A 19008-nucleotide genomic window follows, 5' to 3' on the forward strand; every position below is an offset into this window, starting at 1 on the left:
ATATATAAATGTATATATATAAATGTATATATATATATATATATATATATATATATATATATATATATATATTATAATTTTTAATTTACTCTTAAAAAAAAGAGAAATTTTAAAAAAAATTTTTTTTTTACATTAATTAAATTTTTCAAATTATATATAATTATTAGAAAAATCCTATATATTTTTTAATTATTTGCTCACATATTAATTAAAATAAAAATATTATTCATTAAGAAAATGCCATCTAATTTACTTGATGATTTGTAGTTTGGAACATTTATACAATGGATTAGAACTTATTATGAACTTTTAAGAAAACATACAGATAGATAAATGATTATTTATTTAATTTCATATTTTTAATTTTTTAAAAATTAATTATTCTTTAATTTAAGAAAAATAATTTATTTAAATAAATCATTTTTTATTTTATTAAATTATTTAACTTAATTACCTCCATTTATATTCTATTATATTTATGTATATTTATGTATATTTATGTATATTTATGTATATTTATGTATGTGTATATATTTGTATGTATATAAATGTATGTATATAAATGTATGTATATAAATGTATGTATATAAATGTATGTATATAAATGTATGTATATAAATGTATGTATATAAATGTATGTATATAAATGTATGTATATAAATGTATGTATATAAATGTATATATATATAAATGTATATATATATATATATATATTATAATTTTTAATTTACTCTTAAAAAAAAGAGAAATTTTAAAAAAAATTTTTTTTTTACATTAATTAAATTTTTCAAATTATATATAATTATTAGAAAAATCCTATATATTTTTTAATTATTTGCTCACATATTAATTAAAATAAAAATATTATTCATTAAGAAAATGCCATCTAATTTACTTGATGATTTGTAGTTTGGAACATTTATACAATGGATTAGAACTTATTATGAACTTTTAAGAAAACATACAGATAGATAAATGATTATTTATTTAATTTCATATTTTTAATTTTTTAAAAATTAATTATTCTTTAATTTAAGAAAAATAATTTATTTAAATAAATCATTTTTTATTTTATTAAATTATTTAACTTAATTACCTCCATTTATATTCTATTATATTTATGTATATTTATGTATATTTATGTATATTTATGTATATTTATGTATATTTATGTATATTTATGTATATTTATGTATATTTATGTATATTTATGTATATTTATGTATATTTATGTATATTTATGTATATTTATGTATGTGTATATATTTATATGTATATAAATGTATGTATATAAATGTATGTATATAAATGTATGTATATAAATGTATGTATATAAATGTATGTATATAAATGTATGTATATATATATATATATATATATATATATATATATATATATATATATATATATTATAATTTTTAATTTACTCTTAAAAAAAAGAGAAATTTTAAAAAAAATTTTTTTTTTACATTAATTAAATTTTTCAAATTATATATAATTATTAGAAAAATCCTATATATTTTTTAATTATTTGCTCACATATTAATTAAAATAAAAATATTATTCATTAAGAAAATGCCATCTAATTTACTTGATGATTTGTAGTTTGGAACATTTATACAATGGATTAGAACTTATTATGAACTTTTAAGAAAACATACAGATAGATAAATGATTATTTATTTAATTTCATATTTTTAATTTTTTAAAAATTAATTATTCTTTAATTTAAGAAAAATAATTTATTTAAATAAATCATTTTTTATTTTATTAAATTATTTAACTTAATTACCTCCATTTATATTCTATTATATTTATGTATATTTATGTATATTTATGTATGTGTATATATTTATATGTATATAAATGTATGTATATAAATGTATGTATATAAATGTATGTATATAAATGTATGTATATAAATGTATGTATGTGTGTATATATATATATATTATAATTTTTAATTTACTCTTAAAAAAAAGAGAAATTTTAAAAAAAATTTTTTTTTTACATTAATTAAATTTTTCAAATTATATATAATTATTAGAAAAATCCTATATATTTTTTAATTATTTGCTCACATATTAATTAAAATAAAAATATTATTCATTAAGAAAATGCCATCTAATTTACTTGATGATTTGTAGTTTGGAACATTTATACAATGGATTAGAACTTATTATGAACTTTTAAGAAAACATACAGATAGATAAATGATTATTTATTTAATTTCATATTTTTAATTTTTTAAAAATTAATTATTCTTTAATTTAAGAAAAATAATTTATTTAAATAAATCATTTTTTATTTTATTAAATTATTTAACTTAATTACCTCCATTTATATTCTATTATATTTATGTATATTTATGTATGTGTATATATTTATATGTATATAAATGTATGTATATAAATGTATGTATATAAATGTATGTATATAAATGTATGTATATAAATGTATGTATATAAATGTATGTATATAAATGTATGTATATAAATGTATGTATATAAATGTATGTATATAAATGTATGTATATAAATGTATGTATGTGTGTATATATATATATATTATAATTTTTAATTTACTCTTAAAAAAAAGAGAAATTTTAAAAAAAATTTTTTTTTTACATTAATTAAATTTTTCAAATTATATATAATTATTAGAAAAATCCTATATATTTTTTAATTATTTGCTCACATATTAATTAAAATAAAAATATTATTCATTAAGAAAATGCCATCTAATTTACTTGATGATTTGTAGTTTGGAACATTTATACAATGGATTAGAACTTATTATGAACTTTTAAGAAAACATACAGATAGATAAATGATTATTTATTTAATTTCATATTTTTAATTTTTTAAAAATTAATTATTCTTTAATTTAAGAAAAATAATTTATTTAAATAAATCATTTTTTATTTTATTAAATTATTTAACTTAATTACCTCCATTTATATTCTATTATATTTATGTATATTTATGTATGTGTATATATTTATATGTATATAAATGTATGTATATAAATGTATGTATATAAATGTATGTATATAAATGTATGTATATAAATGTATGTATATAAATGTATGTATATAAATGTATGTATATAAATGTATGTATATAAATGTATGTATATAAATGTATGTATATAAATGTATGTATGTGTGTATATATATATATATTATAATTTTTAATTTACTCTTAAAAAAAAGAGAAATTTTAAAAAAAATTTTTTTTTTACATTAATTAAATTTTTCAAATTATATATAATTATTAGAAAAATCCTATATATTTTTTAATTATTTGCTCACATATTAATTAAAATAAAAATATTATTCATTAAGAAAATGCCATCTAATTTACTTGATGATTTGTAGTTTGGAACATTTATACAATGGATTAGAACTTATTATGAACTTTTAAGAAAACATACAGATAGATAAATGATTATTTATTTAATTTCATATTTTTAATTTTTTAAAAATTAATTATTCTTTAATTTAAGAAAAATAATTTATTTAAATAAATCATTTTTTATTTTATTAAATTATTTAACTTAATTACCTCCATTTATATTCTATTATATTTATGTATATTTATGTATGTGTATATATTTATATGTATATAAATGTATGTATATAAATGTATGTATATATATATATATATATATATATATATATTATAATTTTTAATTTACTCTTAAAAAAAAGAGAAATTTTAAAAAAAATTTTTTTTTTACATTAATTAAATTTTTCAAATTATATATAATTATTAGAAAAATCCTATATATTTTTTAATTATTTGCTCACATATTAATTAAAATAAAAATATTATTCATTAAGAAAATGCCATCTAATTTACTTGATGATTTGTAGTTTGGAACATTTATACAATGGATTAGAACTTATTATGAACTTTTAAGAAAACATACAGATAGATAAATGATTATTTATTTAATTTCATATTTTTAATTTTTTAAAAATTAATTATTCTTTAATTTAAGAAAAATAATTTATTTAAATAAATCATTTTTTATTTTATTAAATTATTTAACTTAATTACCTCCATTTATATTCTATTATATTAATTTAAAAAGATAAGCTAATTAAGCTAATGGGTTCATATCTCATAGATAAAAATTTTAATTTTTTTCTTTTTATATAAAATGCCTGAAAAAGGGTTATTCTGATAGAATAAATTATGTAATATTATAATTACTTTTATAGTTTATATTATAAATTATTGTAATTTTTAATGATAAATTTAATTTTTTTTAAAAAATTTATACAATTAATTAGTTTAAATAAATATTTTTATTTAATATTAATTTTTGGTATTTTGATTACTATTAATTCTTCATCATGAATTGGTGCTTGGATAGGTATGGAAGTAAATTTATTATCATTTATTCCTTTATTAATAAATAGTAGAAATAAATTATCTAAATTTTATAATTCTTCAATGATATATTATATTATTCAAGTTGGTGCTTCTTCTTTTTTATTTATAAGAATTTTAATAATAAAAATGAGTTTAATTTTTATAAATATAAATTTTTTTATGATTTTACTACAAATTAGATTAATTTTAAAATTAGGAGCTAGACCATTTCATTGATGGTTGGTTAAGATTATTAATAATATTAGATGATTAAATTGTTTTTTTATTTTAACTATTCAAAAAATTGCTCCTTTATTTATTTTAATCAATATTAATAATAGATTAATTATTTATATATCAATAATTTTGTCTGGGTTTATTGGTTCATTATTGGGATTAAACCAAATTTCATTAAAATTAATTATAGCCTATTCTTCTATTAATCATATATCTTGGATATTTATATCAATATTAATTGATTTTTATATTTTATTAATCTATTTAATAATTTATTCTTTAAATAATTTAATAATTTGTATTTTTTTTAGTTACTTTAATATAAATTATTTGAATCAAGTTTATAAATTTAATAATATAAGATATTTTATGAAGTTTATAGTTATAATAATATTTATATCAATAGCTGGTATTCCACCTATATTTGGTTTTATTCCAAAGTTTTTTGTTTTTATTTTAATAGTAAATAATAAATTTTTTATTGAATGTTTGATGTTTATTATTTTTACATTAGTTGTTTTATTTTATTATATAAATTTAATTTTACCTTCTTTATTATATTTAAAATTAATATTTAAATTAAATTTAAATAATTTTATATTTAATTTTTATTTTTTTATAATTATTTTATTTAATATTTTTATTATATTAATAATTTATTTTATTATATTATATTTTAATATATAATTTGAAAAATTTTAATAATTTTTATAATTTTAAATTTGCAATTTAATGTTATACATTTAACTATAAAATTAAGATTTTAAGTTAATTAAACTAATAACCTTCAAAGTTTTAAATAAAAATTTGTTTTTAAATCTTATTTTATTAATAATAGAATTAAACTATTTCTAAAGATTTCAAAAATCTTTGTGCTTATTACACTAAATAATATATATATATATATATATATATATATATATATATTATAATTTTTATTTATTTTTATTAAAGTTTGATTTTGGTTTTTATATTAGTATTATTATTTTTTTGCATGTATTTTTTTAATTAATTAGAAATAATTTTTTTGCAGCATTTAATTTTAATAATTAAAGAAATTTAGAATTATAAATAATATAAAAGTATAGACAAAAAAATTGTGCCAGCAGTAGCGGTTAAACGTTTTATACAAATTAATATTTTTAATTAATAAATTGTATTAATTTATTTATATTTAATTAAAAATAATTTTATGGTGAAATAAAATTTTTTGATTATATATATATATATATATATATATTATTTTATGAAATCTAAGATTTAAACTAGGATTAGATACCCTATTATTTTAGATGTTAATATTATATTTTAATAATTAATAGTTATGTTCTTTAAAATTAAAAAAATTGGCTGTATTTAAAACTAATTAGGGGAATTTGTTTATTAAACGATAATCCGCGATAAATCTTACTTTAATTAATTGAGTTTATTTATTTTCGTTAACAGAATATTTTTTTAAAATTATTAATTTTCATTAAATTTTATAGAAATTTTATTTCAGATCAAGATGTAGCTTATATTAAAGTTTAAATGAATTACAATAAAAATTTTATTTTTGGATATTAAATTGAAATATTTATTTAAAATTGGACTTAATAGTAAAATTTAAAATTATATTTATTTGAATTAAGAATTAAATATGTACAAATCGCCCGTCACTCTCATTATAAAATGGGATAAGTCGTAACAAAGTAAATATACTGGAAAGTGTATTTAGAATTCAAATTACTTAGAAGGATTTTTTTATTTACAATAAATTAAATAGTTGTTTAATTCAACTTAATTTGAAATTAATAAATTATATTTTTTATATTTAAAATTTTTTTATTAATAAAAATATTTTTATTAAATTTATAATTTTAGTATTGTTAAAAGAAAAAATAATTTAAATTATAGTTTAATTGTATATTGATAGAAATTTGAAATATTTTGAAAAATAAAATTTTTCAAAAAGTATATTTTATTTATTGTACCTTGTGTATCAGGGTTAATTAAAAAAATAATATAAATTAATATTTTTCTCGAATTGAAAAGATCTATTTAATTTTAAATTATTTTTAATGTTTAATAATTATTTTTAATTTTTAAATAGAAATGAAATGTTTTTCGTTTTTTAAGTTATCTAGTTTTTTGATAAATAAATTTAATTTAAATATCATTATTAATTATTTTAATTAATAAAAATAATTGTTTTTGATATAAAAGTTTTAAGGGATTAGCTTTAATTCTTAATTTTATAATTGGTTTTAAATTATATAATTATATTTTAGGCTTAGAATTAGTTTTAATTTGAAAATTGTAATAATTTTATAAATTATATATATATATATATATATATTTTAGTTTTAATTTAATTTTTTATTAAAATAATTTAATTAATAATTATTTAATTTAAATGATGATTAAATTAGTAAATATTATAATTATTTATAAATATAAATTTATATGAAAGTTAATTATAAGGAATTCGGCAAAAAATTAATTCGCCTGTTTAACAAAAACATGTCTTTTTGATAAATATAAAAAGTCTAATCTGCTCAGTGAAAATTTTAAATAGCCGCAGTATTCTAACTGTGCAAAGGTAGCATAATAATTTGTTCTTTAATTTAGGACTGGAATGAATGATTTGACGAGATTAAGACTGTCTTATAATTATTAATTATTGAATTTAATTTTTGAGTTAAAAAGCTTAAATTTTATTAGAGGACGAGAAGACCCTATAGAGTTTTATAATTAAATTTATTTTATTAATTAATTTATTTTTATTAAATAAATATAATTATTTTGTTGGGGTGATAATTAAATTTAATAAACTTTTTATTTTGTTTTACATTAATTAATGAATTTTTGATCCTATGTTTTAGATTATTAGATTAAATTACCTTAGGGATAACAGCGTTATTTTTTTTAAAGTTCTTATTGACATTAAAAATTGCGACCTCGATGTTGGATTAAAATTTATTTTGGGTGTAGAAGCTTGAAAATTTAGGTCTGTTCGACCTTTAAAATTTTACATGATCTGAGTTCAAACCGGTTTAAGCCAGGTTGGTTTCTATCCTTAATTTTATTAAAAATTTTTAGTACGAGAGGACCATAATTTTGAATTATTATAATTTTATTTAAAATGAATTTTATTAAATTTTTTAACTATTTTGGCAGATTAATGTAATAAATTTAGAATTTATTTATGTATATTTTATTATACAATTAGTAATTTATATTAATGAATTGATTATAGTTTTTTTAAGAAGATTAATTTTACTTATTATAGTATTAGTTAGTGTAGCTTTTTTAACTCTTTTGGAGCGTAAAGTTTTAGGTTTAATTCAAATTCGTAAAGGGCCTAATAAAGTTAGAATTGTTGGTGTTTTACAGCCATTTTCTGATGCTATTAAATTATTTTCTAAGGAGTTTTCTATTCCTTTAATATCAAATTTTTTTCCTTATTTTTTATCTCCTTTAATTATATTAATATTAATATTGATTTGTTGAATAACAATACCTTATGTTACTAATTTTTATTCATTTGATTTTAGTTTAATTTTTTTTTTATGTTGTTTAGGTATTGGAGTTTATCCAATTATAATTTCTGCATGATCTTCAAATTCTAAATATTCTTTTTTGGGTATATTACGTACTGTTGCTCAAACAATTTCTTATGAAGTTAGTTTAGTTATAGTAATTTTATCAATTTTATTTTTAATTGAAGGTTATTCTATAATTTTATTTAGTTTATATCAAGAATTTATTTGATTTATTTTTTTAACTTTTCCTTTAAATTTAGTTTGATTTATTATTTGTTTAGCTGAAACAAATCGAACACCTTTTGATTTTTCTGAGGGGGAGTCTGAGTTGGTTTCTGGGTTTAATATTGAGTATAGAGGTGTCGGGTTTTCATTAATTTTTTTATCTGAATATTCAAGAATTTTATTTATAAGTATATTATTTGTTTTGATATTTTTAGGAGGTGATTTACATAGTTTAATTTTTTATTTAATAATTATTTTTATTAGATTTTTATTTATTTTGATTCGAGGAACTTTGCCTCGTTTACGTTATGATAAGTTGATGATAATGGCTTGAAAAAAAATTTTACCTGTTTCATTAAATTATTTAATTTTATTTATGGGTTTAAAATTTATATTTTATTGTTTTTTATTATAAATTATATTAAAAATTTAATTATTTAAGTTTAAATCAATAAAAGATTTAAAACTTTTATATTATGTTTTCAAGACATAAACTTATTCAAGTTCATTGATTTGTTGGTTTAATTTAATTTAATAAAACATCTCATATTTTTGTTAATGTGGGATAAATTAAAAAATAAAAGAAGTATACTAATGTTAATATTTGACCAACAATAATAAATGGATTTTCTACAGGTCTTATTCCAATTCATGTTAGTATTAATACAATTCTAATAAATATTCAAAATAGAAATTGTCTAAATGGGTAAAAATTTAATCCTTTGAAATTTATTATTTTATAAAAAGGTATAATTAATAATACTAAAATAGATATTAAAAGAAGAATTACACCCCCTAATTTATTAGGGATAGACCGTAGGATTGCATATGCAAATAAAAAGTATCATTCAGGTTTAATATGAGGAGGAGTAATTATAGGATTAGCAGGAGTAAAATTATCTGGGTCTCCTAATATATTAGGATTTATTAAAATAATATAAATTAAAATAAAGTATATTAAAATAAATCCTACAATATCTTTTAATAAAAAATAGGGTTGAAATGGTAATTTATCAATGTCACTATTAGTTCCTAAAGGGTTTCTTGATCCTGTGTTATGTAGGAATATTAAATGAATAATTGTTATTATAACAATAATAAAAGGAATAATAAAATGAAGAGTAAAAAATCGTGTTAGTGTAGCATTATTAATAGAAAATCCTCCTCATAATCATTGTACTAAGAATTCTCCTAAATATGGGATTGCTGATAGAAGGTTAGTAATTACAGTAGCTCCTCAAAAAGATATTTGTCCTCAAGGTAAAACATACCCTAAGAATGCGGCTGCTATAGTTAATAATAATATTGTTGTTCCTGTAATTCAAGTCGGTTTAAAGTTAAATGATCCAAAAAATATTCCTCGTCCAATATGTAAATATATACAGATAAAAAATATGGAAGCACCATTTGCATGTAAATTTTTGATTATTCAACCATTATTAATATCTCGGTAAATATGAATAATTCTATCAAATGCTATTTGAATATTTGGTGTATAATGTATAGCTAAAAAAATACCTGTAATTAATTGGGTTACTAAACATAATCCCAATAATGAACCAAAATTTCATATTGTTGTAATATTTGATGGTGTTGGTAAATCTACTAATGATCCATTTATGATTTTTAATAAAATATTTTTTAAACGTAAAGGTAACATTAAAAAGTTTTCCGTAAAGATCCTAAATTGATATTAGAAATTTTTACAACAATAATTAGTGTAATAAATAAATAATTTATTATTATAAATGAAATAATAAAATTTGGTTTATTAAATAATTTGTTTAATGATATTTTAGTTATTATATTTTTATTTAGTTCAATATGAGATAATTTTATTGTATCTTCAAATGTAAAATTTATTTTATTATAATTAATTATTAATAAGAATATTAAAATAATTATGATAATGTTTACTATTATTCACTTATTAAAAAGAAATTTTACGTTTGAGATTAATCTTGATACATAAATAAAAATAATTAATAATCTTCCTAAAAAAATTAAAAAAATTATATATGAGTATCAAAATCTTATATTTAATATTCCTGATGTTACAGAAATTAAAGATGTTTGGATTAGTAAAATTAATCCCATTGTAAATGGGGTTTTTGTTAAATATATTATTATAGTATTAATTAATATAAGTAGTATGAAAATTTTTGTAATTAATTAATTAAAATAAATTTATATTAATTAGTTTTAAAAAAAAATTTTTTTCTCTGATTTACAAAATCAATATTTTAAATAAACTATTAAAACTATTTAATATAAAAATTTCAAAAAATAGTTTATTAAAATATTAATTTTGGAGATTAATGATAGGAAATTTTTTCTTTTTTTGAAATTATATATATATATATATATATAATTTATTATTTTAATAGATTTTTATTATTTTGTTTATTTTATATTTTTAATTAGATTTTTAAGTTTAAGATTAAATCGGTTTCATTTATTGATAGTTTTATTAAGAATTGAATTTATTATTTTAATATTATATTTAATATTAATTTTATTTTTAAATATATATATATTAGAGATATATTTTATTATAATTTTTTTAATTTTTAGAGTTTGTGAGGGAGTTTTGGGTTTATCTATTTTGATTTATATAATTCGTTTACATGGTAATGATTATTTTCAGGTTTTAAATATTTTTTAATGATAAAGTTTTATTTCTATTTATTATTTTTAATTATAGTTTCAAAAAATAATTTTTGATTTTTTCAGTTTAATTTATTTTTTTTAAGATTTCTTTTTATATTTTCTGGAAATTATAGATTTGAATTTAAGAGTATAAATATTTTTTTGGGGTGTGATAATTTATCTTTTGGTTTAGTTTTATTAACTTTATGAATTGGAGCATTAATAATTATATCAAGATACTTTATTTATGAATTAAAAATTTATTTAAATTATTTTATTTTATTAATATTTTTTTTAATTTTTTTTTTATTTTTGACTTTTACTGTAAATAATTTATTTTTATTTTATCTTTTTTTTGAATGTAGATTAATTCCTACTTTTTGTTTAATTTTAGGTTGAGGTAATCAATTAGATCGGGTTCAAGCAGGTATTCATTTATTATTTTATACTTTATTTGCTTCTTTACCTTTATTATTAAGAATTATTTATTTATTTTTTGAATTTAAAAATTTAAATTATATTTTTTCTGTGGAAAATTTATTTCAAGTTTATTCTTTTTATTTATTTGTATTTTTAATTTTTGCTTTTTTAGTAAAATTACCAATTTTTTTTATACATTTATGATTACCCAAAGCTCATGTAGAAGCTCCTGTTTGTGGATCAATAATCTTAGCTGCTATTATATTGAAATTAGGGGGATATGGTTTGTTACGAGTTTATATATATTTAATTAATATAGGAATTTTTTTTAATATTTATTTGATTGTTTTGAGAATAATAGGGGGAATTTATATTAGTTTAATTAGAATATTTCAAGTTGATTTAAAATCTTTAATTGCTTATTCTTCAATTGCTCATATAATAATAATATTATCTGGTTTATTGACTTTAATAAGATGGGGAATTTATGGTTCTTATTTGTTAATAATTTCTCATGGTTTATGTTCTTCAGGTTTATTTTGTTTAGTAAATATTATTTATGAACGTTTAAGAAGTCGGAGATTATTTATTAATAAAGGTTTAATAAATTATATGCCAAGAATATGTTTATGATGATTTTTATTATGTTCTTCAAATATAGCAGCTCCTCCTTCTTTAAATTTAATAGGTGAAATTATATTAATCAATAGATTAGTTATATGAAGTAAAATAATTTTTTTATTAATCATTTTTTTATCTTTTTTTAGAGCTTGTTATACATTATATTTATATTCTTTTACTCAACATGGTAAAATAAATTATTTTTTTTATTCATTTTCTCAAGGTAATGTTCGTGAGTACATTTTATTAATATTACATTGAATTCCTTTAAATTTAATTATTTTAAACAGAGAATCTTTTATTATTTGAATATAAATTAATTTAAATAGTTTATTTAAAATATTGATTTGTGGTGTCAAAGAAAATTAAATTTAGTTTTTAAATTATTTTTATATTAAATATTTGTTTATTTAGTTTTATTATAATTTTTTTTATTAGATTATTTTTATTTATATTAAGTATTTATTTTTTATTATATGATTTAGTTTATTTTGTTGAGTATAATTTAATTGAAATTAATTCTTCTTGTGTAGTGATAACATTTTTATTTGATTGGATATCATTAATTTTTATAAGAACAGTTTTATTTATTTCTTCTTTGGTAATTTTATATAGAAATTCTTATATAATAAATGATTTAAATTTGAATCGATTTATTATATTGGTAATTTTATTTGTTGTATCAATGATATTAATAATTGTTAGTCCAAACTTAATTAGTATTTTATTAGGTTGGGATGGGTTAGGTTTAATTTCTTATTGTTTAGTAATTTATTATCAAAATGTTAAGTCTTTTAATGCTGGTATATTAACTGTTATTTCTAATCGTATTGGTGATATTTTTTTATTATTATCAATTTCTTGAATAATAAATTTTGGAGGTTGAAATTTTTATTTTTATATAGATGTTTTAAAATATAATTCTTTTATAATAGTAATTACTTTAATGATTTTGATTGCTTCATTTACTAAAAGTGCTCAAATTCCTTTTTCTTCTTGACTTCCTGCAGCAATAGCAGCTCCTACTCCTGTATCTTCATTAGTTCATTCTTCTACTTTAGTAACGGCAGGGGTTTATTTATTAATTCGATTTGAAAATTTATTTAATAGAGAGAATTTTATTATTATATTTTTATTATTATCTAGATTAACTATATTTATATCTGGATTAAATGCAAATTTTGAATTTGATTTAAAAAAAATTATTGCTTTATCAACTTTAAGACAATTAGGTTTAATAATAAGAATTTTATTTTTAGGATTTAAGTTTTTAGCTTTTTTTCATCTTTTAATACATGCATTTTTTAAAGCATTATTATTTATATGTTCAGGAGTTTTTATTCATGGATTGAATAATTTTCAGGATATTCGTTTATTAGGTTCAATATTTAATCAAATACCTTTTACTTCTATTTGTTTTCATTTTTCTAATTTGTCTTTATGTGGGTTTCCTTTTTTAGCTGGATTTTATTCTAAGGATATAATTTTAGAAATAGTTTTAATATTAAATTATAATATATTTATTATATTTATTTTTTTTGTTTCGACTTTTTTAACAGTTTCTTATACTTTTCGTTTGATTTATTTTTCTATGTTAGGTTGATATAATATAGTTAGATTAAATTATTTAAATGATTATGATGTTTATATAAATAATTCAATATATTTTATGATATTAATAGTAATTTTAGGGGGTTCTATATTTAGTTGATTAATTTTTCCTTATACATATGTCATTATTTTGCCTTTTTATATAAAAATTTTACCAATTTTGATTATTTTTTTAGGTATATTATTTGGATTTTTTATTTATTATTTAAATGTTAAAATGTTTAAGTTAAAGTTTTATTTTTTAAATATATTTTTTAGAACAATATGGTTTTTACCTGTAATTTCTACTTATGGTTTAATTAAAAATATTATATTTATAAACAAAGAATTAACTTTAAATTTTAATCAAAATTGATTAGAATTTTATAAAAGAAGAATAATTATAATTTTTATAAAAAATTTTTATATATTTATAGATTTATTAATTTTTTATTTTAATAATGTTTTAAATTTATTTTTATTATTTGCTTTTTTATTTTTTTATTATTTCTTTATATTATAAATGTTTAAATAGCTTAAAATTTAAAGTATATTATTGAAGATAATATGATGATTTATTTAAATCTTTAAACATTTAATTTATAAAATTAAATAATTTATTTTTACAATGAAAATGTAATGTTTTTATAAACTATATAAATTAGAAATATAAATGAATTTTAATCATTTAATAAAAAGTTAGAAGCTTTTTTATTTTATATTTCTATTTAATTGGAATTTTTATTCATTTTTATTATTAACAATAATAAGCCTCTTTTTGGCTTCAATTAATTTTAATATAAATTATTTAAGATAAATTAATTTATATTAATAATTTTTGAATGCAGATCAAATGTTATATTTAACTATTATCCTATAAAGTAGAGTTATTAATAAATAACTATAATTTCAGGCCGAAACTGAATATAAATTTTATTTCAACTTTGTAGATTTAAATTCAGTTTAGTGCCCCAAATTTTCATTCGTAATATAATCCTAGTAATAAAATTAAAATAAAGTATGATACTATAAATAGTCAAATTTTTATATTTGAAATTGTTAAGGTTATAATTATTGGTAATATTAATGTTACTTCTACATCGAAAATTAAAAAAATAACTGCAATTAGAAAAAAACGAATAGAAAATGATATACGTGGGTATCCTTTTGGATCAAATCCACATTCAAATGGTGAATTTTTTTCTAATTCATAAAATGTTTTTTTTGATAAGATTATTGAAATAGTTAATATAATAATAGTAATTATTATAATTATTATTAAGGTATTAAGTATTAATTTAATTATTTATACTAAATTTTGTTAGACTTATTGATTGGAAATCAATTATACTTAAGTTATATTATATAAATATATTAGTATGTTCTTCATCAGTAAATAGAAATATAAAGGAAAAGTCAAATTACATCTACGAAATGTCAGTATCATGCGGCTGCTTCAAACCCAAAGTGATGAAAATTAGAATAATGATTTAAGTATACTCGAAATAAGTTAATTGTAATAAATGTTGTACCAATTAGGACATGAATTCCATGGAATCCTGTAGCAATAAAAAAAGTTGATCCATATACTGAATCTGCTATTGTAAATGGTGCTTCTAAATATTCATATCATTGTAGTATTGAGAAAGTAATACCTAGAATGATTGTTAATAATATTCTTTTTAGTGTTTCTTTTTTTATATTATTTATTAATCTATGATGGGCTCATGTAATTGTAGCCCCTGAAGAAACTAAAATAATTGTATTTAATAAAGGAATATCATAAGGGTTAAATGGTGTAATATTTTTTGGAGGTCATATTCTTCCAATTTCAATTGAAGGTGAGAGGGATCTATGAAAAAAAGCTCAAAAAAAAGATAAAAAGAAAAAAATTTCCGAAACAATGAATAAAATTATTCCTAATTTTATTCCTGTTATTACATTTGATGTATGTAATCCTTGAAAGGTTCTTTCTCGAATGATGTCTCGTCATCATTGAATTATAATTAAAATGGTGATTAGAATTCCTAATATTAATATATTTTTTAATTTGAAATTGAATCATTTAATAGAACCTAAAAGTAGAATTATTACAGCTAATGATCCTAATAAAGGTCATGGTCTGTAATTAACCAAATGAAATGGATGTTGAGGAAATGATATATTTTTATTTGACATTATTTAGTTTACTTCTCTAGAGTATAGAGTAATTAGTACTATAAAAACATAAGCTTGAATAATTGAAACAGCGAATTCTAAAATTAGTAAGGAAATTTGTCTAACTACTAAAATAGATGAGGATAATATATTAATTTTTGTACCAATTCTTCTTAGTAAGGTTATTAGTAAATGACCAGCAATAATATTTGCTGTTAATCGTACCGCAAGTGTTAAGGGACGAATTAAATTTCTGATTGATTCAATTAATACTATAAAAGGTATTAATGCATTTGGTGTGTTTTGAGGAACAAGATGGGTAAATATATGATTTATATTTTTAAGTCACCCAAATAGTATAAGTCTTAATCATAAAGATAATGATAATGTAATTCTATTTGATAAATGTCTAGTTCTAGTAAAAATATAAGGAAAAAGACCTATAAAATTATTAAATAAAATAAATAAAAATAAAGATGAAAAAATTAATGTTCTGTTAATTTTAAAATTACCTAATAAAATTTTTACTTCCGAATGAATAATGTATATTAATTTTCATCATAAAATATTTTTTCGTGATATAATTAGTCAAAAAGTTGTTGATGGAAATAGGAATGTTCCAATTAATGTTCTTGATCAATTTAAGTTTAGGTTAGGAAAAAAAGTTGAAGTTGGGTCGAAAATTGAAAATAAATTTATTATCATTTTCAGAAACCAAATTTTTTTTTCTTAAAAAATTTATCGAATTTTTTTTTAAAAAAATTTTTTTTTCTAAAATATGCTATAATAATAATTGTAGTAAAAAGAATAGTAAAAGTTGTAAATAAAAATAATCAATTTATAGGATATATCTGTGGAATAAAAGAATATTAGAATTTTTCTAATATTTATAGTTTGACTAACTATTATTTTAATAAATTAATTCTTTTCATTAAGAATATTTGCTAATATATTATAAAATGATTTAAGAGATCATTGCTTGCTTTTCAGCCACTTAATGAATTAAAATGAATTGATTCATTTTAAAAAATAATTTATTGGAATTCTTTCTATAACAATTGGTATGAATCTATGATTGGCTCCACAAATTTCTGAGCATTGTCCAAATATTAAACCTGGTCGTTTGATTAATAATCTAATTTGATTTAATCGACCTGGAATTGCATCAATTTTTTTCCCTAGTCTAGGAATTGTTCAAGAGTGAATTACATCGTTTGATCTAACAATCATTCGAATTTGTGTATTTAAGGGAATAATTGTGTTATTATCTACATCTAATAAACGAAAAGAATTTTTATTAATTGATTTATTTATATAAGAGTCAAATTCAATATTTTTGAAATCTGAGTATTCATATCTTCAGTATCATTGATGTCCAATTGTTTTAATTGTAATTAGGGGTTTATTAATTTCATCTGTTAAGTATAGTAGGTGAATTGATGGCATAGCAATAAAGATTAATAATATTGAAGGAGTTATTGTTCAAATAATTTCAATATTTTGTTTATTTAAAAGGTTTTTATTAGTAAATTTATTTAATATTATAGTTAATATTAAATATAAAATTGATACAGTAATTAAGATTAAAATAATTATAGTATAATCATGAAAAAAGATTAATTGTTCTATGATAGGTGAATTGGCATTTTGAAAATTTATTCTTGATCAGGTTATCATTTTCTAAAAAAAGTTTAAAACTTTATTTATGGGGTTTAAATCCAATGCATTTTTCTGCCATAATAGAATTTTTTTGTTATTCCTGGAATTTCTTCATATCTATGATCTGAAGGAGGAAATTTTTGTTTTCATTCAATAGATGAATTTGTAATTTCTATGAATATAATTTGCCGTTGTGTTGACATTCTTTCTCAAATAATAAAAATTAGGTATAATACTCTAATAAAAGAAATAATTGACCCAATTGTTGAAATAATATTTCATATTGTAAATGCATCTGGGTAATCAGAGTAACGTCGGGGTATTCCATTTAACCCTAAAAAATGTTGTGGAAAAAAAGTTATATTTACTCCTAAAAATATAATAGTAAATTGAATTTTTAATCATTTTATATTTAATGTTATCCCAGTAAATAATGGATATCAGTAAATAAATCCTGCTATAATTCCAAATACTGCCCCTATAGATAAGACATAATGAAAGTGTGCAACAACATAATATGTATCATGTAGAATAATATCAATTGAAGAGTTAGAAAGTATAATTCCTGTTAATCCTCCTATTGTGAATAAAAAAATAAATCCTAATGTTCATAGTATTGATGATCTAAAATTTATTTTAGATCCATATAGTGTTGCTAATCATCTAAAAATTTTAATACCAGTAGGGATTGCAATAATTATTGTAGCAGCGGTAAAGTAAGCTCGTGTATCAACATCTATACCTACAGTAAATATATGATGTGCTCAAACTACAAATCCTAATAATCCAATTGTTATTATTGCGTAGATTATTCCAAGAGTTCCAAATGTTTCTTTTTTTCCTGATTTTTGTGAAATAATATGAGAAATTATTCCGAAGGCTGGTAAAATTAAAATATAAACTTCTGGGTGTCCAAAAAATCAAAATAAGTGTTGATATAGAATTGGATCCCCTCCTCCTGAAGGATCAAAAAAAGTTGTATTTATATTTCGATCTGTTAATAATATTGTAATTGCTCCTGCTAGAACTGGAAGAGATAATAAAAGAAGAATAGCTGTTAGTTTTACTGCTCAAACGAATAAAGGTATTTGTTCAAATCTTATTCCTTTTGGTCGTATATTAATTATTGTAGAAATAAAATTAATTGCTCCAAGAATTGATGAAATTCCTGCTATATGTAAAGAAAAAATTGTATAATCAACAGAGGGTCCTGAGTGTCCAAGATTTCTTGATAAAGGGGGGTAAACTGTTCAACCTGTCCCTGTCCCTGAATCTACTAATCTTCTTGAAATTAGTAAGATTAATGATGGAGGTAATAGTCAAAATCTTATATTATTTATTCGGGGGAAAGCTATGTCAGGGGCTCCAAGTATTAGAGGAATTAGTCAATTTCCAAACCCTCCAATTATAATGGGTATAACTATAAAAAAAATTATTAAGAATGCATGGGATGTTACAATTATGTTATAAATTTGATCATCACCAATAAATGATGAGGGTGTTCCTAGTTCTATACGAATAATTATTCTAGAAGATAATCCTAG

The 19008-nt window shown here is 17.6% G+C and overlaps 4 protein-coding genes across 4 annotated transcripts; 1 reads left to right on the forward strand and 3 right to left on the reverse strand.

The window, feature by feature from the left end:
• Positions 1-8880: 8880 nt before the first annotated feature.
• LOC124187561 (cytochrome b-like) lies at positions 8881-10107 on the reverse strand. Its single transcript, XM_046579713.1, is given in 1 exon segment — positions 8881-10107. A coding segment is annotated over 1 exon segment (816 nt). The 5' UTR covers positions 10029-10107; the 3' UTR covers positions 8881-9212.
• A 2393-nt stretch (positions 10108-12500) lies between these two features.
• Positions 12501-13764, forward strand: LOC124187564 (NADH-ubiquinone oxidoreductase chain 5-like; the record flags this gene model as incomplete). Its single annotated transcript, XM_046579717.1, is given in 1 exon segment — positions 12501-13764. A coding segment is annotated over 1 exon segment (1161 nt), but the record flags the coding sequence as incomplete, so codon positions are not given.
• Positions 13765-16805: 3041 nt separating this feature from the next.
• Positions 16806-17497, reverse strand: LOC124187563 (cytochrome c oxidase subunit 2-like). Its single transcript, XM_046579715.1, is given in 1 exon segment — positions 16806-17497. A coding segment is annotated over 1 exon segment (660 nt). The 5' UTR covers positions 17483-17497; the 3' UTR covers positions 16806-16822.
• On the reverse strand, positions 16806-18846 carry LOC124187559 (cytochrome c oxidase subunit 1-like; the record flags this gene model as incomplete). The annotated part of the gene is given in 1 exon segment (XM_046579711.1): positions 16806-18846. A coding segment is annotated over 1 exon segment (981 nt), but the record flags the coding sequence as incomplete, so codon positions are not given.
• Positions 18847-19008: the final 162 nt, after the last annotated feature.

The sequence above is a fragment of the Neodiprion fabricii genome, unplaced genomic scaffold, assembly GCF_021155785.1.
Source record: "Neodiprion fabricii isolate iyNeoFabr1 unplaced genomic scaffold, iyNeoFabr1.1 ptg000084c, whole genome shotgun sequence".
In the NCBI taxonomy this organism is placed as follows: Eukaryota; Metazoa; Arthropoda; class Insecta; order Hymenoptera; family Diprionidae; genus Neodiprion; species Neodiprion fabricii.